The sequence below is a fragment of the Trachypithecus francoisi genome, unplaced genomic scaffold (assembly GCF_009764315.1).
Source record: "Trachypithecus francoisi isolate TF-2019V2 unplaced genomic scaffold, Tfra_2.0 Lachesis_group5, whole genome shotgun sequence".
Taxonomy (NCBI): domain Eukaryota; kingdom Metazoa; phylum Chordata; class Mammalia; order Primates; family Cercopithecidae; genus Trachypithecus; species Trachypithecus francoisi.
The window spans coordinates 131511833-131535846 of NW_022681470.1; the positions used below are offsets into that span (position 1 = coordinate 131511833).

Here is a 24014-nt window from a genome sequence, read left to right on the forward strand (position 1 = left end):
TCACCAAGCAGGCACAGGTCTTCACACGCAGCCTCACAAATCCCCAGCAGCCGGGGAGGTCACAGGCTCAGTATCCTTCTCCAAGATGAGAACACCTCGGCCCAGCATGCCCCCGCCCTCCCCACCACCCCTGGCCACCAGCAGTTGCAGTCCTCGCTGGCTCTTGGGCACGTGCCTCGAGGGTAAAAGGTACAGAGAGGCAGGGTCCCACCCGTTCCACAAAGGCAGCTCCCCCAGCACTGTTGCCATGGTGACCACAATGTTTCACCGCACTGGGGACTGCTCCCAGCCCACAGGATGGAGTCGCTGGGTTCCAGCACCTCATGCTGGCCCTCAAAACACTCCGGCCCCCACGCTCACGTCAGCAAGCTTTCCCATGGGACAGTTCAGAGGCCCCTGAGGCTAGACCCGCCCTGCTTCTCCCCCAGACTGCCCAAGGCTACTTCCTGGGGTTATCCCTCCTGATAAGGCACCACCCCTTCCAAGGCACCTGCTGTTCTCTGCCTCCCTGGGTTCCCGTGGGAGTGGAGGAAAGATAATGGCTTCTGGATGGACAAGCGGGAGAGCCCAGGAGTGGGTGCAGGGCCCCACCGCAGTGTCCCAGCAGGCCAGGACATTCAGCCACTGACAGACCCAGAGACTGGAACAGAGGGACAGAGATGGGGAGACAGAGACCCAGAAACAGAGGGACAGAGACACAGAGATGGAGACAGAGACACAGCAACAGAGACAAAGAGAGACCCAGAGACAGAGACACAGAGACAAGGAGACAGAGACCCAGATATGGAGACACAGAGACTCAGAAACACAGAGACTCAGAGACAGGGAGACAGAGATCCAGAGACTCAGAGACGGGGAGACACAGACGCAGGGACAGGGAGACAGAGACCCAGAGACGGAGACACAGACCCAGAGACAGAGACACAGAGACTCAGAGACAGGGAGACAGAGACCCAGAGATGAAGACACAGAGACTCAGAGATAGGGAGACACAGACCCAGAGACAGGGAGACAGAGATTCCAACCACACTGATACCTTCTCTCATAACAGAGACAGGGAGACACAGACCCAGAGACAGCGAGACAGAGACCCAGGGACAGGGAGACAGAGACCCAGAGACAGAGGGACAGAGACCCAGAGAAAGGGAGACAGAGACCCATAGACAAAGGGACAGAGCCTTAGAGATAGGGAGACAGAGACCCAGAGACAGAGGGACAGAGATGCAGAAACACGGACAGAGACCCAGAGACAGAGACACAGAGACAGAAGGACAGAGACCCAGAGACAGGGAGACAGAGACTGCAGCTCAGGGGCTGCCAGGGTACAGCTGTCTGTGTCTCCCTCCTGCTTGACATGCTGGTTTTCTCCGATATCCTCACGAATCATTTCAAACAGGAACCCTGCACTCCCCCTCTGTGCTGGAAGGGCAGGCGTGCTGGGCAGGCCAGGCAGGGTCAGAGCCACCCTAACCTGCAGCCTCCCCACCCACCACCCTCAAGCCTCCTCCAAAAGCCCCGCGCCACTGAGGCAGACAGGGCTCGCCATGAGCTATGCCTGTTGGCCCAATTCACAGCGTCCTGCATGGATGCCCTCTGACCCCTGCGAAGGAACCCTGGCCTTCTCCTTCTTCCCAGCCTCCTGATTCGGAGCCATTCCCTGCCTGTCTGTCCTTGGCTTCAGCCTGTGCCTGCTGGGTGGGGACAGAATGACAGGAGACAGGGCATCTGGGAGTGCCTAGAAGGAGGCCACTGTACCACCTGGCACCCCCAGACAGCCCCCAAGTGACGGCCAGGGACACCAAGGCTCAGAGAGGGTGGCGAGCTGTTCAGGGAGGGCAGGCAGGCAGGTTTCGGAATCAAGGATCCACTGGAAAGGACCACCACCAATGACCCCAAGGACCCAGTGAGGGCAGGAGACACTCCCTCCTCTCAGGCTGTGCAGGTTGAGACGTGAAACCCACAGAGCTGGGAGCAGAAGGCTGAGGCCCGCCCACCCCCATCCTGCAGGTCCCCCACAAACCCCACCCTGAAGCCAGGGCAAGCTGCGTGGCCTCCCGTTCCCTGAGCCTTGCTTAAACCTTCCCGAAGACAGGGGGTCAGAGGTGCAGTGCTTTGCAAGCTGTCGTCTCAGGAGCATGGGGACATTCTAGATGAGGAAGCGGGCTGGAGGCATGGGTGGGTGGATGATGGATGGATGTGGCCACCTCTCACTTGCTCCTCAGGGGTCACCATAAGCCCAGTGCCCTCAAGGCCAGGCTGTGATCTCCTGCCCTAATCCCAGCCTCTGACCAATGCCACCGGGAGTCCAGGATGTGTGGGGCTCTGACTGCGGCTGATGGACAGGAAGATGCTATGCACAGCGCCCCTCATCCTGGACTTGCCCAATTCCAGCCACTTCTCAAGGCCAACAAGAAGGAAGCCCCACCATCCAGACAAAGGCCCAGAAGACAAGGGGGTGTTCAGACCCCACCTCTCTGACCAGCTGCAAGCTCTCTGCCCCCACAGCACGAAGACAAGGGGGTGTTCAGACCCCATGTCCCTGACCAGTGGCAAGCTCTCTGCCTCCACAGCACCCCTCCCATCCTGGCTCATGTCCAGATGACAATGCTGCCGCGTCCCCATCAGAACAGCCTTCACTGACCGAGGGAGCACCCAGTCTGTGCAATCTTGGCTCCTGGCCCACCTTCTGGCAGGCAGTCTCTGAAGGGGCACTGCTATCATCCCATCTTACAGATGGGGAAATCGAGGCACAGACAAGTTCGGCCACTGACCCAAAGTTATACAGTAAACAGAGAGGGGGGACACCAGGCTTGGCCAAAGGAGGCCTTCCTCAGCCAACACACGGGTGCTGGTTGGTCTCTCCCCAGCCTCAGGTGGGTGGGCCTCTGATCGTGACCATCACAGATGGGGAGACTGAGGCTCAGAGGGCTGAGACACCTCGCCAAGGCTCTGCCTGAGCTGGGAGGACGGACATGGAGCTGAACAGCAGGAAGAGCAAGACAGGCTTTTCAAGGCCGGCCCCAGGCAAGAATGTGGATTTACCCCACTAGTCCTCCAGCTACCTTGCAAGAGAGGGAACCCCACTCTGTAGATGAGGGGGCAGTGCCTGCCAGGTCCCGCTGGGAGAGCCTCGGTCTACGACTCATCAGCCACCCCACCTCCCTGATCCCCAACTGGGCCGTTTTTGTCTTCCCTGCTCCTCACTCCATCTGCCACATCATCTGTTTCCAGCCTGTCTCCCCACAGCTGAAAGGGGAACCCCATGGAAGCTGGGCAGGCAGGATTCTATCTCCTGCAATGTCCTGGTGCTCACCGCCATGCCTCGCATATGGCTGGAGCTCAGTCATGCTTTTCAGCTGGATAGGTGGACAAGCAGTCAAGTGAATGGACAGGTAGATGGATGGGTAAATGAGTGGGTGGATGGGCAAATGATGGATGGACAGATGCATGGGTGGGTAGATGGGTGAATCAGTGGGTGGATGGGTAAATGGGTGGGTGAATGGATGGGTGAGTAGGTGGATGGGGGGTGAATGGATGAATGGATGGATGGGTGGGGAGATGGGTGGGTAGATGGATGGGTGGATGAAAGGGCGTGTGGATGGATAGGTGAATTAATGGATGGCTGGATGGACAGATGAATGGATGGGTGGATAGCTGGGTGGGTAGATGGATGGATGGGTAAATAAATGGATGAAAGAGTGGGTGGATGGGTGGACAGACAGGTGCATAGGTTGGTGGATGGGTGGATGGATGGGTCGGTGGATGGTAGATGAGTGGATTGGTGGATGCTGGGTTGATGGATGGATAGTGATAGGTGGGTAGATGGGAACGGTGTCTGGATGGGCAGGTGGATGGGTGGATGGATAGGTGGGCAGATGGTGGATGAGTGGATTGGTGGATGGGTGGGTGGGTTGGTAGATGGATAGTGGTAGGTGGGTGGATGCGTAGATGGAAGGGTGGCTGGATGGGCAGGTAGATGAGTTAATGGATGAGTGGATGGAAGGGCAGGTGGGTGGGTGACAGACAGACAGGCAGATGGATGGGTGGGTGGGTAGGTGGGTGGGTGGATGAATGGGTGGGTGGATAGATGGAAGAGTGGGTAGGTAGGTTGGTGGGTGGGTGACAGACAGATGGGCATATGGATGGGTGGGTGGGTGGATAGATGGAAGAGTGGGTAGGTGGGTGGGTGCATGGAAGGGCAGATGGATGGAAGAGTGGCCTGATGAAAGGGCAAGTGGATGGGTGGATGGATGGGTAGGTAGGTAGGTAGGTGGGTGGGTGGATGGATGGATGGAAGAGTGGATTGATGGAAGCGCAGGTGGATGGGTGGTTGGATGGGTGGGTGGGTGGGCAGGTGAGTGGATGGAAAGGCAGATGGATGGGTGAGTGGATGGAAGGGTGGACTGATAGAAGGGCGGGGCGGATGGGTGGATGGATGGGTGGGTGGGTAGATGGAAGGATAGGTGAGTGGGTAGATGGAAGGGTGGTGGGGTGGGTAGGTGGTGGATGGAAGGGTGGATGGAAGGTGGACTGATGGATGGGTGGGTGGGTAGGTGGATGAGTGGGTGGGTAGATGGAAGGGTGGGTGGTGTGGGTGGGTAAGGGGGGGTGGAAGGGTGGGTGGGTTGGGGTGGGTAGATGGAAGGGTGGGTGGGTGGGTGGGTGGGTAGATGGAAGGGTGGGTGGGTGGGTGGATGAGGGTGGACTGACGGAAGGGCGGGTGGATGGGTGGATGGATGGGTGGGAGGGTAGACAGAAGGATGGATTGGTGGGGTGGGTGGAAGGGTGGACTGATGGGAGGGCGGGTGGATGGATGGATGGGTGGGTGGGTGGGTAGGTGGGTAGATGGAAGGGTCGGTGGGTGGATGGAAGGGTGGACTGATGAAAAGATGGGTGGATGGGGGCTGGTGGGTGGATGGGCAGGTGGAGGTATGGATGGTCAGGTGGGTGGGTGAACTGGTGGACACAGGAGTGAACAGGTGGGTAAGGAGTGAGTGGGTGGCAGACAGATGAATGGTGGATGAAGGGTGGGTGGATGGATGGACAGATAAATCCACGTCTTTGCACTAGGCCAGCCCTGAAGAGCCCCTGTCTTGTTCTTCCTGCTCCACAACCATCCTCCAGGCTCAGGCAGAGCCTTGGTGAGCAGTCTTAGCCCTCTAAGGCTCAGTCTTCCCATCTGCATCATGGTCATGATCATAGGGCCCACCCACTTGGGACCATGAAAAGGCCAAAAAGCACCTGTGTGCTGGCCAAGGAAGGTCTCTGCTGGCCACACCTAGTGTCCCTCTGCCTCTTGTTTACTGTGTGGCCTTGGATGAGCCCCTGAACCTCTCTGTGCCTCAACTTCCCCATCTGTAAAATGGGATGATAGCCATGCCCCTTTTCTAGGCTGCCTGCCAACAACAGAGCCAGGAATCAGAACTGCACCACCCCAGCTGATGGCCTTGCGCAAAGTGGGCGCTCCCTTGGTTCATGAGGGCTGTTCTGATGGGGACACCCCAACACTGTGGTCCAGGTACCAGCCAGGATGGGAGGGGTGCCGTGGAGGCAGAGAGCTTGCTGCTGGCAAGGGAGGTGGGGTTTGAAGGTGAGTGGATGGGTGAGGTGGCAGGTGGATGGCTCCCGGGTGGCAGCACTGGGCTGGAGCCCAACTCTTTTTTTTTTTTTTCTTTTTCTTTTTTTTTCTGAGACGGAGTCTGGCTCTGTCACCCAAACTGGAGTGCAGTGGTGCAATCTCAGCTCTCTGCAACCTCCGTCTCCCAGGTTCAAGTGATTCTCCTGCCTCAGCCTCCCGAATAGCTAGGACTATAGGCACCTGCCACCACGCCCAGCTAATATTTGTTTTTTTGTTTTTTTGTTTTTTTTTTTTTGAGATGGAGTCTCCCTCTGTCGCCCAGGCTGGAGTGCAGTGGCGCCATCTCTGCCCACTGCAAGCTCCGCCTCTGGGTTCATTCTCCTGCCTCAGCCTCCCGAGTAGCTGGGACTATAGGCGCCCGCCACCACGACCGGCTAATTTTTTTTTTGTATTTTTAGTAGAGACAGGGTTTCACCATGTCAGCCAGGATGGTCTTGATCTCCTGACCTCATGATCAGTCCACCTCGGCCTCCCAAAGTGCTGGAATTACAGGCGTGAGCCACTGCGCCCGGCCAATTTTTGTATTTTTAGTAGAGACGAGGTTTCACCACATTGACCAGGCTGGTCTCAAACTCTCAGCCTCAGGTGATCTGCCCGCCTTGGCCTCGCAATGTGCTGGGATTACAGGTGCGAGCCACCGCACCCGGCCTGCTGGAGCCCAACTCTTATCTTAGCTCACTGCTCGTTCCTCTCCGTGTGACCTCCTGGCCCGAGTCCTAGTGCATGTGATCCTTTGGGATCCACAGCGAAGCCTGCAGCGGGACTCTCCTGCACATCCAGTTTCTGGGCCTTTGCTCATGCTGTGCTCTGTGCTGAGTGGCCGACCCTCTTGCTTTCAGACCCTCCTCTCTTCACTGCACTCCTGAGCCCACCAGCATTTCTGCGCTCAGCCCTTCTGCTGCCTCCACTCCAGAGCCTTCTCTGCCATGGCCTTCCTCACCCTCATGGCCCAGTTGGGTGCCCATCCAGGGCTGATGAGTGGGCAGGTTTCGGCCTGAGGCTTCCCTTTCCCATTCCTTCCCACTGAGGGGAGACTGCTTCTGTGACAGCCCATCCCCCGACTTGGTCCCACTGCGTTGGGCCAGGAGCAGGGACCACTTGAATGAGCAAATCCCTTCACTCTACAGTTCAGGCAAGTAGGTACATGACTGCACAGCCCCAGAGCACCGTTGGAAACCCAGCGAAATTCCAGCACTGCTGAAATCTAGCATCTCGGGGTGGCAACGTGCCGCAAGGCAGCCCACTCCACTGCCTCCACTGGCAGGACAGGTGTTGAAGCCCCAGAAGGGACAGGGCTGCCACATGGCACTGCTCATCCCCAGCAGAGCCGGGCCAGATGCAGGCACTCCACAGCTTAGCCCAGCGCCTTTGAAAGACAACACAAATTTCAGTGTCAGAGGGGGTCTATCATGAGTATCTTCATTTTTGGGGTGTTTACCATCCCTCCCCTCTTCTCATAAGGCCCCCCTGTTTTCCTCAGGAACCTCCTCTTCTCTATTCTCAGCCCCAGTGTTGGAGATCAGGCAGACCCCATTGCTGGACTGAAAATACGGATGTGACGCAGACTGGACAGAGGCTCTGGGGCCCCTGGTCATAGGGATTCATCCTGGGATGGGGACTTGGGACTTGGCCTTTCTGATCCAATCAGAGCCTTCCTTGGGATTTTTACTGGAGCCACCAGGATGAAGGGTCACCTTTCCAGTGGTGTTGGCGGGCTAGAGGAGTGGCAAGGTGAGGTCCCCTTTCTACCAGGTGGGCAGCACCCAGACAAGAGGGATGGCAGGGCTGAAAGAAGGGAGCCACAGATTCCAGGCTTCAGACCTTGCACCCCAACGTACCTAAAACCGAGTGTCTCCTTGCACTTTTTAAAATGTGAACTTCAAGTCTTTAACTGACGGCAGTGTCTTGGGTTTCTGGCTCTCCCCACCAAGAGGGGCCTCGGATGTCAGGAGCCTCAGATCCGTCCACCGCATTCCAGACAAGCCTCTGGAAAAACCGCTGTGGCCTTAACACTTTTCCAGCTGCCGCCTCTCCCTACAGTGCACACGAGCTTCCTACCCGGGCTGGGGGGCGAGGAAGCCCCGCTGAGGGCCATTCTGAGGGCGAGTGGGCGGTGGCCATCCCCAGCCGCAGCCCCGCCTGTCTGTGACAAGACAGGCGGCTCCACTCCGTCCGCCACGACTCCCAGAAAAGGTCAGCAAGCTGCCCGCGCCCCTGACCAATGCGAAAGTTCAGCAACTCTAAATGCTAACAGACTGGAGGCGTGACTGAGGCTGGAACGGCAGAGGGGCCCGGTGCCATCAGCCTTGGCGAGGAAAACATCACCCGTCATCTGTGCAAGTGACTCACGTGGAGTGTAAACATTTGTGTGCTCCTGACCCCCCGTTTCACACGACAGAGAGCCACAAGGACCCGAGGAGGGGGAGCCAGAGGAGAGACCTAGAGAAGCCCTCCTGGGACAGGACGGACTTCACCAAGAAGAACGCATGCTTCCGACTCGAACCTCAGTCCTGCAAGCTTTTCAGAGAGAGGATGATTCAGGTTGATGGCAACAGAGAGGGTGCCTTGGGGGTCCTCTGTGGGGCTCCCCTACGTGTCTGTCGCCTCACAGTCACCTTGACACTCCTTCCACCCCGCTCCGGGAAAATGTCCCGCTCTCAGCTCCAGTAACAGACGATCTGGGTGATCACATGCCTCTCTGCTCTGCCTCCTTCGGCAGACTGCCTCAAATTCTAACATCCCGTGGAGAACAGAACTCTCCGGATATCCAGCCCAGACCGCTCCCGCCTGCCCGAGTCCGTCTTTGACCCCTGTGGAATTTCACAGTTGTGGCGTCAGTAAACATCTTCGGCCTCGATCCTCGGGTGACCCCCCTCCAGGCCTTTACAAGCCTGAAGGTCCACCCCTCAAGGTCTCCTCCAGGCCCAGCCTGTTCAATTCCGGAAGCCCTTGCCCTCGCAGGAAAGGTCTGTGATTCCCCCAAGGTGCCGGTTACTTCCTCCCAGATCACAATATTTTCAGTGTGCACTGTGGTGGTGCACACAGAGCGATCAGGCGCTCCGCTGCGCGGTGAGGGGTCTGAAATCACGCTGGATATGCACCAAAATCCGCTCTGCAGAGGAGGAATGCTAGGGAATTGCTGGCGCTGCCGTTGGAGACGAGTCCTGTGAATTCTGCGCAGCCCTCTCCGGAGAGACATGTGGAAGGGGTGGGGTGGGGGGCAGGAAGGGACTGGAGGCTGGGGTTAACAAGTGTTAAGAGAGCAGGTCCGCACAGCTGCAGAGCGGCTACCAGAGGAGGAGGGCGGGGCTGCCGGCAGCAGGAACCCAGTGGGCTTGGCCCCCACTTCCACTTCAGACAGCTGGACAGGGAGAGAGCGGCTGTCGTTTGCTGCCTTTGCTTTAACATGCAGGGCTGAGGTTTTGCTCACTCATTAAAGACAGCACATGGAAAACGGTACGGTGCCCTGGGCTCTGTAACAGGGCCGGTTTACTGACAACACGCCTGTGAATTTCTGCTGCTCTGCCCACACCCTGCTGGTTCAATGAAGCGAAGAGGAAGAGGCGGATGACCCTTGGCCAGCCTGGGCATGCAGAGCTATGCCAGGAGGCTTCCCCTCCGGTATGCGTCGAAGACTGTGTGGGGTGGGGTACTCACTGGAGCTGTACTCAAGAGCATCTACCCTGTGCCAGCAGCTGTGCCAGCACCAGGACCACTACTATAAACAGAACCGATAAAGCCCTGCCCTTGGGGAACGCACATTCTACGGGGACATGGGTCCTTAAGCACAGAGAATGTACCGTGACGACAGGGCGAGCAGTGGCGCCACGGCGGACACAGTGGCCAGGCCCCGAGGAGACAACACTTGAGCCGTGCAAATCACTGGGACAGGACATTCCAGTGAGCGTGCTTCAGAGCCCAGCAGAGCCATCAGGGCTGCGGAAGCTCAGGGGCCTGGCAGGTCACATCAAGAAGCAGATTTTGTTCTGAGAGTGAGGGAGCCACTGGCAGGTGTCTGGCGGTGCAGTGAGGTGGTCTGATGCCTGCCTGAGGAGGGTCCTGCTGGCTGGAGTTGGGGATGACGCCCAGGAGGGGAAGAGCCAGGAGTGGCTCTGAGCTGGGATGGGGAGGAGACGGCAGGAGGGGCTGGCTCCAGGCTGTGGCTCGAAGGTGGAACCCAGGAGAGATGCTACCTGGGGACCTCCCGGGCAGCTGCAGCCAGACTGAGGCCTTCTCTCAGGAGGAGGGACATTCCCAGGACTGGAACCTGCTGGTGGGAAGACCTGAAGCCCTCAAGGACTGTGGGAGCTCCAGGTGGCACGAACCCTGAGCAAGGAGAGGCATGAAGGGCTTTTCTGGAACACAGGCAGGGCTGCGAATCCCCCAGGCCAGGTGGCGTCTCCAAGTCCCTTGCTTGTTGCAGGCAATACAGCCTTGCAGGACCAAGGACAACCTTGACCTTCAGCCTGCCCGGTGGGGAGGGCAGAAACCAGCCACCACTATCGGTCAGCACAAGCTCAACCTTCAAGCATCCCCAAGCCTGCGCGTGCCTCTCCATCCCTCCAGGGCCCACCCTGGCTGAGGCTCCCTTGTCTCTTGCCAGAGGGATCCTTTCTTTTCTGAGACAGAGTCTTGCTCTGTCGCCCAGGCTGGATGGAGTGCAGTGGTGGAATCTTGGCTCCTGGGTTCAATCAGCTCTCGTGCCTCAGCCTCTAGAGCAGCTGGGACTACAAGCACCCGCCACCGTGCTCGGCTAGTTTTGTCTATTTTTAGTAGAGACTTGGTCTCACTATGTTGCCCAGGCTGGTCTCTAACTCCTGACCTCAAGTGATCTACCCGCCTCGGCCTCCCAATGTGCTGGGAATACAGGCGTGAGCCACCACACTCGGCCTACAGAGGGGTCCTTTCAAAACAGAAGGCTACCGGGCGCGGTGGCTCAAGCCTGTAATCCCAGCACTTTGGGAGGCCGAGACGGGCGGATCACGAGGTCAGGAGATCGAGACCATCCTGGCTAACACGGTGAAACCCCGTCTCTACTAAAAACTACAAAAAAAAACTAGCCGGGCGAGGTGGCGGGCGCCTGTAGTCCCAGCTACTCGGAGGCTGAGGCAGGAGAATGGCATAAATCCAAGAGGCGGAGCTTGCAGTGAGCTGAGAACCGGCCACTGCACTCCAGCCCAGGAGACAGAGCGAGACTCCGTCTCAAAAAAAAAAAAAAAAAACAGAAGGCTGACCAACATGCCCCTCACCCAAACCCTGCCCTGGCCCCTTGGCCCAGCCAGCCTGGAAATGACCACACGACGTTCTCTAACTCTTGCTGACATGTATGCACCCCACGGGCAGGGCCCATCTGTCCCATGGACCCTGCATGTCCAGTACCTGGCACAGGCGGACACAGGAGACTGTGGCACCCACACAAAGGCAGAGAAAGGTGTGTAACAAATCCTGTCCACAGAGCAAAGAGCTGGGGATGCCGGGACACATGCTGCCCAGTCACCCCATGCCTGCAGTAGATCCCACCCACTTCTTCCAGGATCCAAGGCCCCAAGTCGCTGAATTATTTCTATCTCTGTCCTTCCCCCTCATCCTCTTCTCTCCCTCCTCATTCTCCTGTTCTCCATCTTTCTCCTCTCTTCCTCTTCCTCCTCTTTTCCTCCTCCCTCTTCCTCCTCCTCCTTTTTCTCCTCCTCCTCTTCCTCCTCCTGCCTCTCATCTCTTCCTTCTCTTCCTCCACTCTTCCTCCTCCTCCTCTCTTCCTCCTCCAGGGCCTCTCAACACCAAATCTAAAACATCCCCTAAAACCAAAGGGTAGGTATCTCTCTCTCTCTCACACACACACACATGCAAATATCAGAAAGAGGAAAAAACGAAAGAGCTGGAGTGAGGAGAAAGCCTTACTTTTACAGTGTCTGAGGAGAGATGGGTGAGATAAAAAGTAATTGCTGTGGGGGAGGTGGGATGACATTCGCATGGGCTCCCTGGAGATGGTGCGATTGTGGGGGAGGGTAATAAAACCTTTCTTCCCCAGTAACTATGGACCACGACAAGGAGGCAGTCCCGGAGGTCACAGCTACCAGGTGGAAACAGTCCAGCTGTGACGATCGCACCGCGCGATTCAGGGTGAAGTGAGTGCTTTCAGAGCAATTCCACTCCCAGAGCTCTCGGGACCTGCCAACAAGGAGGGGAGGAGGGGGTGGCCTCCCTCCCAGAGAAGGGGCTCAGCTGTGAGGGGCAGATTGAGTGGCCTGGATGTGGCCTGGCCTGCAGGTCAGTGCCCCTCTTGAGCTGGCCCTGTTCCACCTGCCCCCATCCCTGCTGAGACGCTCCCGCCCCCTCCCCCGCTGAGCTCCTGCTCCCAGGCCTGCTCCTGGCCTGACCTGCCCTCTCCAGCTCACGCTGGATGTGCTCTACTCTCCCGCTGCCCCTGCTGCTGTCCCTCTCACGGCCACCAAATCATGGCACTACTGTCTTCCCAAAAGCTCAAGCTGACCCTCTCCTTTCCTTGCCTGACACATGCACGCCACATCAAGCCTTGCTGGCACCGATGATCCCCTCAAGGCCCATGCGGGCATGGCAGACAGGATGGCAATATCCCCATCATGGGCGATGTCAGCACCGCCACAACAACACTGATGAGGCACATGCGGCCTCTCCCCACTCATTTCCTCCCAGACACCCCCCACCTGGTGGGCCTAGAGCCCATTTCCAAGATGAGGAATCTGTCACAGCCACACCCCACAAAGAGGGACCCACAGTCACCCATGCGTGTGATAAGACACCTCATGCCATGATATCTGACCACATTTTCCAGGAGAAGGACTTGAGTCCACGTCTTAGAAGGGTCAAAATCCTCCTTCTAAAAGGGGCATGAGGTCGGGCGCACTGGCTCATGCCTGTAATCCCAGCATTTTGGGAGGCCAAAGCAGGTGGATCACCTGAGGTCAGGAGTTCAAGACCAGCCTGGCCAACATGATGAAACTCCATCTCTCCTAAAAATACAAACTAGCCAGGCGTGGTGGCGGGTGCCTGTAGTACCAGCTACTTGGGAGGCTGAGGCAGGAGAATCACTTGAACCCAGGAGGCGGAGATTGCAGTGAGCCGAGAACATGCCACTGCACTCCAGCCTGAGCAACAGAGTGACATCAAAAAAAAATAAAATAAAAAAGAAAGGGGCAAGAGGCCAAAGGAATGAGAACTTCCCCAAAGCAGCAAGAACCTCCTTGGAAAGCCACCTCTTCCCCCAGGTATTCCTAGCAGGAGCTGGGGGGCTGGACCCTTCCAAGGCCTCTGGGCTTGGTAGAGATGATCTAGATTGTGAAGAAATCTTCGACAGGCAAAGGCCACCGAGCCAGACTGACTGTGACGAACCCACCGGGCGCAGCGTCTCGGCCACAACTTTCCATGCAAACACTTTCAGCAGGCAGCAAAGCCCCTGGGCACAACGTCCCAGCCAGCCATCACTTCTTTTTTTTGAGATGGACTCTCACTCTGTCGCCCAGGCTGGAGTACAGTGGCACGATCTCAGCTCATTGCAACCTCCTTCTCCCGGGTTCAAGCGATTCTCCTGCCTCAGCCTCCCGAGTAGCTGGGATTAAAGATGCCCACCACCACACCTGACTAATTTTTGTATTTTTAGTAAAGACTGGGTTTCACTATGTTGGTCAGGCTGGTCTCAAACTCCTGACCTTGTAATCAGCCTGCCTCAGGCTCCCAAAGTGCTGGAATTAGAGGCATGAGCCACCACGCCCAGCCTAGCCACCACTTCTTATGCAAACGCCTGAAGCCTGCACATCCCTCACCCAGATCCCCCCACCTCACCCCCAGGAACAGCATGACTCAGCGAGCCCGGGCCCTACCCAGGCATCTCCAGGGAGCGTAGGCCAAAAAGTGTGGATGCCAAAGGTCCCTGTCGGAGAGGCTGCGAGGCCAGAAGGTTCCTCCAAAACTCTGGCGGCCAGGTACCTCACAGTGATGGAATTATAGCTGGGGAGGTGCAACTCCCCAGAGGGTTTGCCTCCCCTTGCAACACCCCAAGTGGCCCAGGCCTCCTTTCCCTCCAAGGAGTCTAGACCCCACGGCCCAAGCTGGGAGGAGGCCAGCTGGTGAACAAGTGTCCTTTGTGCCTGCAGCAAGGACCCCACCTCCTCTCCGCGCACCCCAGCCAGGGCAGCCCCACTCTGTCCATCCCTGAGGTTCGGCTCAGTCATTAACGACCATCTCTACTAGGCAACGGGTTTTTTGTTGATCCCTCGAGATAGGAAGGAAGGAGAATAAGCTTTTCTCTTTCTTTTTTCCCCCTTGGTTGCAGAAGACAGAAGTTGGAACAAACAAGTTATATAACGTTGGGGGCGGTGGGGGGTGGGGGAGCGCAGTCCCTCTTGGGGACAGTTTCTTGAGTTGTGGTACCGATGGAAGAGCCAAGGGGAAGACAGGAACTGCCCCCGCCCCTGGCCAAAAGACAAAACCTTCGTGGGACAAAAAGGCTGATGCGGGCGTTGCCTGGCAGGCTAGAAAGGCAGTCACAGAGACTAAGACCAGCCCCTAGTGCCCCCCAGCAGCCCCACAAGCCTCTCTGGAAAGGCCAAAGATCGACCTGATACCATAGAAAGGAATTCCCACCTGCCAGACTGCAAGCCTCAGAGAGCAAGAAATTTTTGCACACCCCCATCCCTCCCTTCCTCCCTCTCTCTCGGCCACGTCTCTGGGACACTTCCTCCTGTGTCATTCATGTTCCAGGCACACAAGAGGGCACAAGAGAGACAGGCTCTCCAACCTCAAGGCACTTGCAGAGGAACATAACAAATAACGTTAGGTGGTGACCAGCATGATCAAGAATATACAACAAGCATGCGCTCCAGCAATTCCGCTCCTAGATGTGTACCCCAAAGGACTGAACATGAGTGTTTAGACAAAAATGTGTACACTCATGTTCATGGCAGCATGATTCATAATAGCCAAAAGGTGGAACCAATCTAAGTGTCCATCAACAGATGAATGGATAAATATGTAGTACATCCACACAGTGGAATATTACTCAGCCATAAAAAGGAATGAAGTGCTGATTTAGGCTACAACATGCATGATCCCCAAAGCATCAGGCTGAGTGAAAGAAGCCAGACTCAAAAAGCCACACAGTGTATGATTCTATTTATAAAACTTGAAAACAGATAGAGACAGACTGCAGATTGGTGATTGCCACAGGCTGGGCAATGGAGAATAGGGGGTCAGCGCTAACGAAGATGGAGTCACCTTTTGCGGGGGACAAAGATGTTTTGGAACTGGACAGCAGTGATGGTTGCACAATTCTGTGAATGTACTAAATGCCACTGAATTGTTCACTTAAAGTGGGTGAATTTTGTTATATATATTTTACCTCAAAAACAAAAAACAAGGCCGGGCGCGGTGGCTCAAGCCTGTAATCCTAGCACTTTGGGAGGCCGAGACGGGCGGATCACGAGGTCAGGAGATCGAGACCATCCTGACTAACACGGTGAAACCCCGTCTCTACTAAAAACTACAAAAAACTAGCGGGCGAGGTGGCGGCGCCTGTAGTCCCAGCTACTCGGGAGGCTGAGGCAGGAGAATGGCGTGAACCCGGGAGGCGGAGCTTGCAGTGAGCTGAGATCCGGCCACAGCACTCCAGCCTGGGTGACAGCACGAGACTCCGTCTCAAAAAAAAAAAAAAAAAAAAAAAACAAAAAACAAAAATACAGGTTGGGCACAGTGGTTCACACCTGTAATCCCAGCACTTTGGGAGGCTATTGCAGGAAGATCACTTGAGCCCAGGAGTTCAAGACCAGCCTGGGCAACATAATGAGACCCCGTCTCGGCTGGGCACAGTGGCTCACGCCTGTAATCCCAGCACTTTGGGAGGCCAAGGTGGGCGGATAACCTGAGTTTGGGAGTTGAGAACAGCCTGACCAACATGGAGAAACCATGTCTCTACTAAAAATAAAAAATCAGCCAGGCATGGTGGCACATGCCTGTATTCCCAGCTACTCAGGAGGCTGAGGCAGGAGAATTGCTTGAACCTGGGAGGTGGAGGCTTCGGTGAGCTGAGATCGTGCCATCGCACTATAGCCTGGACAACAAGAGCAAAACTCCGTCTCAAAAAAAAAAGAGGCTGGGCGCGGTGGCTCAAGCCTGTAATCCCAGCACTTTGGGAGGCCGAGACGGGCAGATCACGAGATCAGGAGATCGAGACCATCCTGGCTAACATGGTGAAACCCCGTCTCTACTAAAAATACAGAAAACTAGCCGGGCGAGGTGGCGGGCGCCTATAGTCCCAGCTACTGGGGAGGCTGAGGCAGGAGAATGGCGTAAACCCGGGAGGCGGAGCTTGCAGTGAGCTGAGATCCGGCCACGGCACTCCAGTCCGGGCGACAGAGCGAGACTCCGCCTCAAAAAAAAAATGATCCTGTCTCTATAAAATAATATATATATATATATATATTTTTTTTTTTTTTTTTTTTTTTTTTTTTTTTGAGGCGGAGTCTCGCTCTGTCGCCCAGGCTGGAGTGCCGTGGCCAGATCTCAGCTCACTGCAAGCTCCGCCTCCCGGGTTTACGCCATTCTCCTGCCTCAGCCTCCGGGTAGCTGGGACTACAGGCGCCCACCACCGCGCCCCGCTAGTTTTTTTTTTGTATTTTCTTAGTAGAGACAGGGGTTCACCGTGTTAGCCAGGATGGTCTCGATCTCCTGACCTCGTTATCTGCCCATCTCGGCCTCCCAAAGTGCTGGGATTACAGGCTTGAGCCACCACGCCCGGCCATATATATATTTTTTTGAGACAGGGTCTGGTTCTCTCGCCCAGGTGGGAGTGCAGTAGAGGATCTCAGTTCACTGCAACCTCTGCCTCCCAGGTTCAAGCGATTATCTTGTCTCAGCCTCCCGAGTAGCTGGGATTACAGGCACGTGCCACCAATCCTGGCTACTTTTTGTATTTAGTAGACAAGGGGTTTCACCAAGGTGGCCTCAAACTCCTGACTTCAAGTGATCCACCCACCTCGGCCTCCCAAAGTCCGGGGATTACAGGTGTGAGCCACCGCACACAGCCCAAAACAATTTTTAAAAATTAGTCAGGTGTGATAGTAGATGCCTGTAGTCCCAGCTACTCGGGAGGCTGAAGCAGGCGCATTGCTTAAGCCCAGGAGGTCAGAAGGCTGCAGGGAGCTATGACACTGCATGCCAGCGTGGGTGACAGAGTGAGACTCTGCCTCAAACCAAACTAACCAACCAAACAAAAAACCACAACAAGCTGGGCACAGTGGCTCACGCCTGTAATCCCAGCACTTTCGGAGGCCCAGGCAGGCGGATTACCTGAGGTCAAGAGTTCCAGACCAGCTTGGCCAACATAAGGAAACCCCATCTCTACTAAAAATACAAAATTAGCCGGGCTTGGTGGCAGGTGCCTATAATCCCAGTCACTTGGGAGGCTGAGGTAGGATAATCAGTTGCTTGAGCCGGGGAGGTGGAGATTGCAGTGATCATGCCACTGCACTCCAGCCTGGGCAACAAAAGTGAAATCCATCTCAAACACACACACACACACACACACACACACACACACCACACACACACACACAACTAGGTGACTAGAAAAAGTGTCCTGGGGACTACTTGAGTTTGCACGGTCAGGCAGGTGGCTCTGAGGAGCCAGAACCTTGGAGAGTGGAAGGATGAAGAGGGAGGAGGTGTGGGCAAGTTGAGAAAAGGAGGTGGGTCGTGCACTAGGCCTGGCTGTCCTATTTGCAATAAATGAAGGAACAGACAAACAACGCTACAAAGACTCAATGTCTCAAAATGACTTTTGGGAGAATGTCTTGTACCAATCTCCCTCAAAATATGATCCATTTTCTGCATGCTCCATCTTGCCACATTAGGGGTTCTCCCCACACTGGCACCTGAGGCATGAGATACCCCTATCAGTGGCTCCAGTGATTTTTCACTAGGATGGAGGAAAGGGGACAATGACAAAGATGTCTTTTAAGAAAGAGGGCCAGGTGCAGTGGCTCACGCCATAATCCCAGCACTTTGGGAGGCCGAGGTGGTCGGATCACGAGGTCAAGAGATCGACACCAGCCTGACCAACATGGAGAAACCCTATCTCTACTAAAAACACAAAAATTAGCCAGGTGTGGTGGCATGCACCTGTAATCCCAGCTACTTGGGAGGTTGAGACATGAGAATTGCTTGAACTCGAGAGGTGGAGATTACAATCAGCTGGGATTGGGCCGGGCGCGGTGGCTCAAGCCTGTAATCCCAGCACTTTGGGAGGCCGAGACGGGCGGATCACAAGGTCAGGAGATCGAGACCATCGTGGCGAACACAGTGAAACCCCGTCTCTACTAAAAATACAAAAAGCTAGCCGGGCGAGGTGGCGGGCGCTTGTAGTCCCAGCTACTTGGGAGGCTGAGGCAGGAGAATGGCGTAAACCCGGGAGGCGGAGCTTGCAGTGAGCTGAGATCCGGCCACTGCACTCCAGCCTGGGTGACAGAGCAAGACTCTGCCTCAAAAAAAAAAAAAAAAAAAAGGCAACACAACTTAAAAATGAGCCAAAGATTTGAAAAGACACTTTACCAAAGATACGAATAGCTAGGAAGCTCATGAAAAACTGTCCAACATCATTAGTTATTAGAGAAATGCAACTTAAAACCAAAATAAGACTGGGAACAGTGGTGTGCATACTCGTAATCCCACTTATTCCATAGGCTGAGGCCAGAAGACTGCGTGAACCCAGGAGTTCCAGGGTGCAGTGAGCTGGGATCGCACCATCGCACTCCAGCCTGGGCGACAGAGTGAGACCTCATCTCACAAATAAATAAATAAATAAAAACACCAAATGAAGGCACCAGCATACACCTTAAGAATGGCTAAAACTAAGGACCGGCCATACCAGGTGTTAGTGAGGATGAGGAGCTGGAACTCTTGAACATTGCTGGTGGGGATGCAAAATGGTATAGCCACTTTGGGAACGAGTTTGGCAGTTTCTTAAAAATTAAAACATGGCCGGGCTCGGTGGCTCACACCTGTAATCCCAGCACTTTGGGAGGCCAAAGCGGGTGGATAACCTGAGGTCAAGAGTTCGAGACCAGTCTGGCCAACACGGTGAAAGTCCGTCTCTACTAAAAATACAAAAATTAGCTGGGTGTGGTGGCACATAAGTACAATCCCAGCTACTCAGGAGGCTGAAGCAGGAGAATAGCTTGAACCCAGAAGGCAGAGGTTGCAGTGATCCAAGATCACGCCACTGCGCTCCAGCCTGGGCAAAGAGAGAGACTCCATCTCAAAAAAAAAAAAAATTATATATATATATATATATATATATAGAAACATAGGCGTGGTGGCTCACACCTGTAATCCCAGCACTTTAGGAGGCCAAGGTGGGAAGATCGCTTGAGCCCAGGAATTCAAGACCAGCCTGGGCAACATGGCAAGACTTTGTCTCAACAAAAGCACAGAAAAAATAGCTGGGTGTGGTGGCATACACCTGTGGTACCTACCAGCTATTTAGAAGGCTGAGGTGGGAGGATCACCTGAGCCCAAGGAAGTCGAGGCTGCAGTGAGCTGTGATTGCACCACTTCACTCCAGCCTGGGCAACAGAGTGAGACCCTGTCTCAAAAAAAAAAATTTAAACACATCTACCATATGAGCTAGTCATTCCACTCTTAAGTATTTACCCGAGAGGATGAAAGTATATGTCCACACAGAGACACATACCCAGATGTTCATAGCAACTTTATTTGCAGTTGTCAAAATGGAAATAACCCAACAGTCCATCAACCAGTTAATGGATAAACAAACTGTGTCCATCCATCCAATCTCGTCTGGATGGACACAGTTTGTTTATTTTCACTCCACAGTGAAAAAGAACAAACTTCTGATACAACAACACAGATGAACTTCAAAAACATTATGTTAAGGAAAGAAACCAGACGCAAAGGCCACATGTCTGATTCCATTCTTATGAAATTTCTAGAAAAGACAAAGCTACAGAGAGTGAAAGCAGATCAGGATGTCCCCAGGGCTAGATGCTGGGGGAGCAGGGTTAATTGCAAACGAGGTTGGGGGAACTCTTTGGGTTGATGGAAGCATTCCAAAAAACTGGATTGTAGTGAAGGATGCACAACTCAGTAAATGTACTGAAACTTAATGATCTGGGTTGAGCACAGTGGGAGGCTGAAGCAGGAAGATCACTTGAGGTCTCAGGAGTTCAAGATCAGCCTGGCCAACATGGCAAAACCCCATTTCTACTAAAAATACAAAAATTAGCTGGGCATGGTAGTGTGCAGCTGTGGTCTCAGCTACTTAGGAGGCTGAGGCAGGAGAACTGCTTGAACCCAGGAAGCGGAGGTTGCAGTGAGCCAAGATCACACCACTGCACTCCAGTCTGGGCAACAGAGTAACACTCTGTCTCAAAAACAAAAACAAAAACCTTAATGAACTGATAAATTAAAATGAATGAATTAGCTGGGCACAGTAGCTCATGCCAGCACTTTGGGAGGCCGAGGCGGGCGGATCACCTGAGGTCAGGAGTTCAGACCAGCCTGGCCAACAGTGAAACCCTGTCTCTACTTAAAAAATACAAAAATGGGCCGGGCGCGGTGGCTCAAGCCTGTAATCCCAGCACTTTGGGAGGCCGAGACGGGCGGATCACGAGGTCAGGAGATCGAGACCATCCTGGCTAATACGGTGAAACCCTGTCTCTACTTAAAAATACAAAAAAAACTAGCCGGGCGACGAGGCGGGCGCCTGTAGTCCCAGCTACTCGGGAGGCTGAGGCAGAAGAATGGCGTAAACCCGGGAGGCGGAGCTTGCAGTGAGCTGAGATCCGGCCACTGCACTCCAGCCTGGGTGGCAGAGCAAGACTCTGTCTCAAAAAAAAAAATAAATAAATAAAAAATACAAAAATGGTCAGGCGCAGTGGCTCACACCTATAATCCCAGCCCTTTGGGAGGCTGAGGCGGGCGGATCACAAGGTCAGGAGATCAAGACCATCCTGGCTAACATGGTGAAACCCCGTCTCTACTAAAAATATTAAAAAAAAAAAAAAAAATTAGCTGAGCTTGGTGGCGGGCGCCTCTAGTCCCAGCTACTAGGGATGCTGGGGCAGGAGAATGGCGTGAACCCGGGAGGCAGAGCTTGCAGTGAGCCGAGACCGTGCAACTGCACTCCAGCCTGGGCGACAGAGTGAGACTCTGACTCAAAAAACAAACAAAAAAAAAAAAAAATTAGCTGGGTGTGGTGGCACGCACCTGTAGTCCCAGCCACTCAGGAGGCTGAGGCAAGAGAATCCCTTGAATCTGGAAGGCAGAGGTTGCAGTAAGCCGAGATCGTGTCACTGCACCCCAGCCTGGGCGATAGAGCAAGATTCTGTCTCAATAAATAAATAAAAACAAAATGAATGAATTGTATGCCATGCAATTAATTATATCTCGATAAAGCTGTTTATAAAAAAAGCCATGCCCAGCATGGTGGCTCACATCTGTAACCTCAGCCCTTAGTGAGAGGTAAGGCAAGAAGATTGCTTGAGCCCAGGAGTTTGAGACCAGCCTGGGCAACAGAGCAAGACCTGGTCTTTACAAAAAATGTGACAATTAGCCAAGTGTAGTGGTGCACACCTGTAGTCCCAGCTACTCTAGAGGCTGAGGTGGGAGGATCACCTGAGTCCAGGAGTTTCAGGCTGCAGTGAGCCTTGATGGTGTCACTGCACTCCAGCCTATATGCCTGGGTGACAGAGTGAGACCAGGTTTCAAAAAAAAAGAAAAAAAAGCCCTACCCCCAGGTTATCCCACTACAGTGCCCAAGGCAGGGACCTGGGGTTCACTGTCCCTCTTCCCTGTCCCTCACTTGCCAACTCATACCCAATTTTCAAGCCCTGGCCACTCCGAGTATCTCTGAAAATCCTCTGATGTCTCCTGGCTCCCTACTGCAGGACAATCTTGCCCCACACATACCCCAGAAGGCTGGTCACCCCTCTGGACACAAACCTCCTGGGTTCCCCACGGCCCCTCTGGCAGATCAGACTCAATGCCCACAGACCTAAGTCTCAACTTGCCACTCAGCATCCTCAGGAACAGGCAGGGCCTTTGCCCCCTCTGTGCCCTGGCCCAGCCATCCCTCCTCCCTTCCTCACCCATCCCATGCACGTTCCATTCAGTACCAAATCACACAGCCAGGTCATCAGGCCATTCCCTCCAGCACCAGCCCAGAGGTCCAAAACTCCACAGCACATAAGTATCAATAACATCATCATTTATCATGTTGACTGAAATTATTGGCTCCTGGAAGCTCACCAACAAGAAAAAGTCTGAATTTCCTCCTTGGCCTGACCCGGGTGGCAGGCTAGAGGAGGAGCTGGGGTGGGAGGGTCTGGCTTTGCCCAACAGGAAAAGAGCAGGAGATCACACTCCCTAAGGCAGGTGTTCTTTCCCTTCGACAATCCAATACAATGCATGCACGCACATATCATTAGTTACTGATGATAACTAATTGTCATGCAAACCTTGAGGTTCAAGCAATCCATGTTAGAACTGGGCCATGGGGAAAGAGGGCCTCCCTCTGACAAAAGGGGTGAATTCTGTCCCCTTGTCTGAGGGCAAGACCTTTCTATAAGTCCTTTAGCCTGTTGGGGATGTGGATTTGGACCCCATGGGGCTGGAAAGGAGGAGCACCAAAAAAGAACCCTCTCTACGTTCTTTATAAACCCCTGGAGTTCTCTCATCCACCTCAGGTTCCCTAGACCCACCCCAGCCCCTCAGGGGCCCTGGCAACCCCAGGCCCTTTCAGCTTCCCCGTCTTAGGCTCCCAGGTTCACCTGAGTCCCCCACTGAGAGCCTCCCACAGTCTCCACTCCTCCCAGGGCCCCTCAGCACGCTCTCAGGACCACCTTTAGCCACCTCGGGGCCCTTCAGCACCTCCCAGGAAGCCTTGGGCCTTAGCCCCTTCCTCAGAGCCCCCAAGACACCTCACCACCCTCAGACTGGCCATGGCCCCGGCTCAGGCCCTCTCTGCCGCCCAGGCCCTTTGGCATCCCCAGTTGCCCCACGGCCCATCACAGTCAGGAGCCCCTCGGTTTCCCTTCAGACCCCCAGGATTCTCAGGTCCCTAGGATCGCCTGCAGACGCCTCGAGCCAGCCCCGCTACAGCTATCCCCTCAGTAGCCCTCGGCTCCTCCAGTACCCCAGGGCCCCGTGAAGTCCAAATTCTCAGCGAAAGACCCTCGAGTCGTGCCAGGCCTCCCCTCAACCCCTCAGGATGCCCAAGACTGCCCACAGGTGCCCTGGGCTCCAAGACAGGTGCAGGTCTATCCTGCGGGCCGGGTCTCACCTGTTCGGGCGCTCGGGACCGGGGCCCGCACCGAAAGCGCCTCCGCCACCAGCACCGCCGCTGCTACCGCCGGACTCCGCCATCTTTCCCCCGCCGTCGCGCGTTCGAGTGACGGGAGCCGCGCGCGCAGGCCCGGGAAACCGAGACGCGGGGGGCGGGGCGGGGCCAGGTCTGTGGAGGGGCGGGGCCGGGACCAGTAACCAAGGATTGGGGCGGGCCCGGAACCGGAGGGGCGTGGTCTACGGAGCGCCGGGGCGGGCCTTGGATAAAGGGAGGGGCCTGCTATGCAGAGGAGCGGGTCAAGGGCGGGGCCTGGGCTAGGGGGTGCGGGATTGGGGCGGGGCCCTGGCGTGAGGGGCGGAACCAAGTCTGAAATAGAGGCCGTTCTGGGCTGAGAGGGCGTGCTGTCTGTGGATAGGTGGGGCCAGGGCGGAGCCAGGACAAGTAGGTGCGGAATGGGGTTGGTCCCTGGGCTAGCGGGGCGGGGTCTGAAGAAGGGGCAGGCCCAGGGCAAGAGGAGGAGGGACAAGGGTCCGGCTTGCGGAGGAGGCGGGGCGCAGGATGAAGGGCGGGGCCAGGTCTGAGAAGGGACAAGGTGGAGGTTAGGAATGCGGTGGGGGCATGGTCGGGGAGGTAGATAGGAGAAGATGGGTCTGAGGATGGGACGGGTCTGGACAGGAGAGGGGAGGAATGTGAGGATGGGTGTGGTCAAGCGAAGAGAGGGCCTGGTCTGCGGAAGGGCGGGGCCTGGGCCAGTGTTGGGGTCTGGTTGGAAAGAGGGCGGGGAAGTGTGTGCGTGGAGGGGGCGAGAGATTGGCGGGGCCTGGGGGGGCGGAGCCTAATCTGATGGGGTGTGGGGCCGGGCTAAGTGAGCGGCGGATCTGAGGAGGGGTGGGGCACATGCAGGTGTTAAGGAGTGTCTGTGAGTGACCTGGGGCGCTGTCAGGCGTGCCCGGGGCGTTGGCTGGGCGTGGTTATACTTTGAGGCGCGAGAGCCACAGGAAAGAGAGCTATGGGTAGGGTGGGCGGGAGCGTGAGATGGAGCAT

General features: G+C 55.5%; 1 protein-coding gene across 2 annotated transcripts in view; it reads right to left on the reverse strand.

Moving 5' to 3' along the window:
* KLHL26 (kelch like family member 26) overlaps positions 1–23134 on the reverse strand; it is a 35536-nt gene extending 12402 nt beyond the window's left edge. The window contains exon 1 of one of the 2 annotated variants that reach the window (XM_033196734.1): positions 22968–23134. In XM_033196734.1, the coding sequence (XP_033052625.1) occupies positions 22968–23050 (83 nt within the window). In that variant the 5' untranslated portion in view covers positions 23051–23134. The remainder of the gene's footprint in view (positions 1–22967) is intronic. The other variant, XM_033196735.1, reaches the window with a different exon arrangement.
* Positions 23135–24014: the final 880 nt, after the last annotated feature.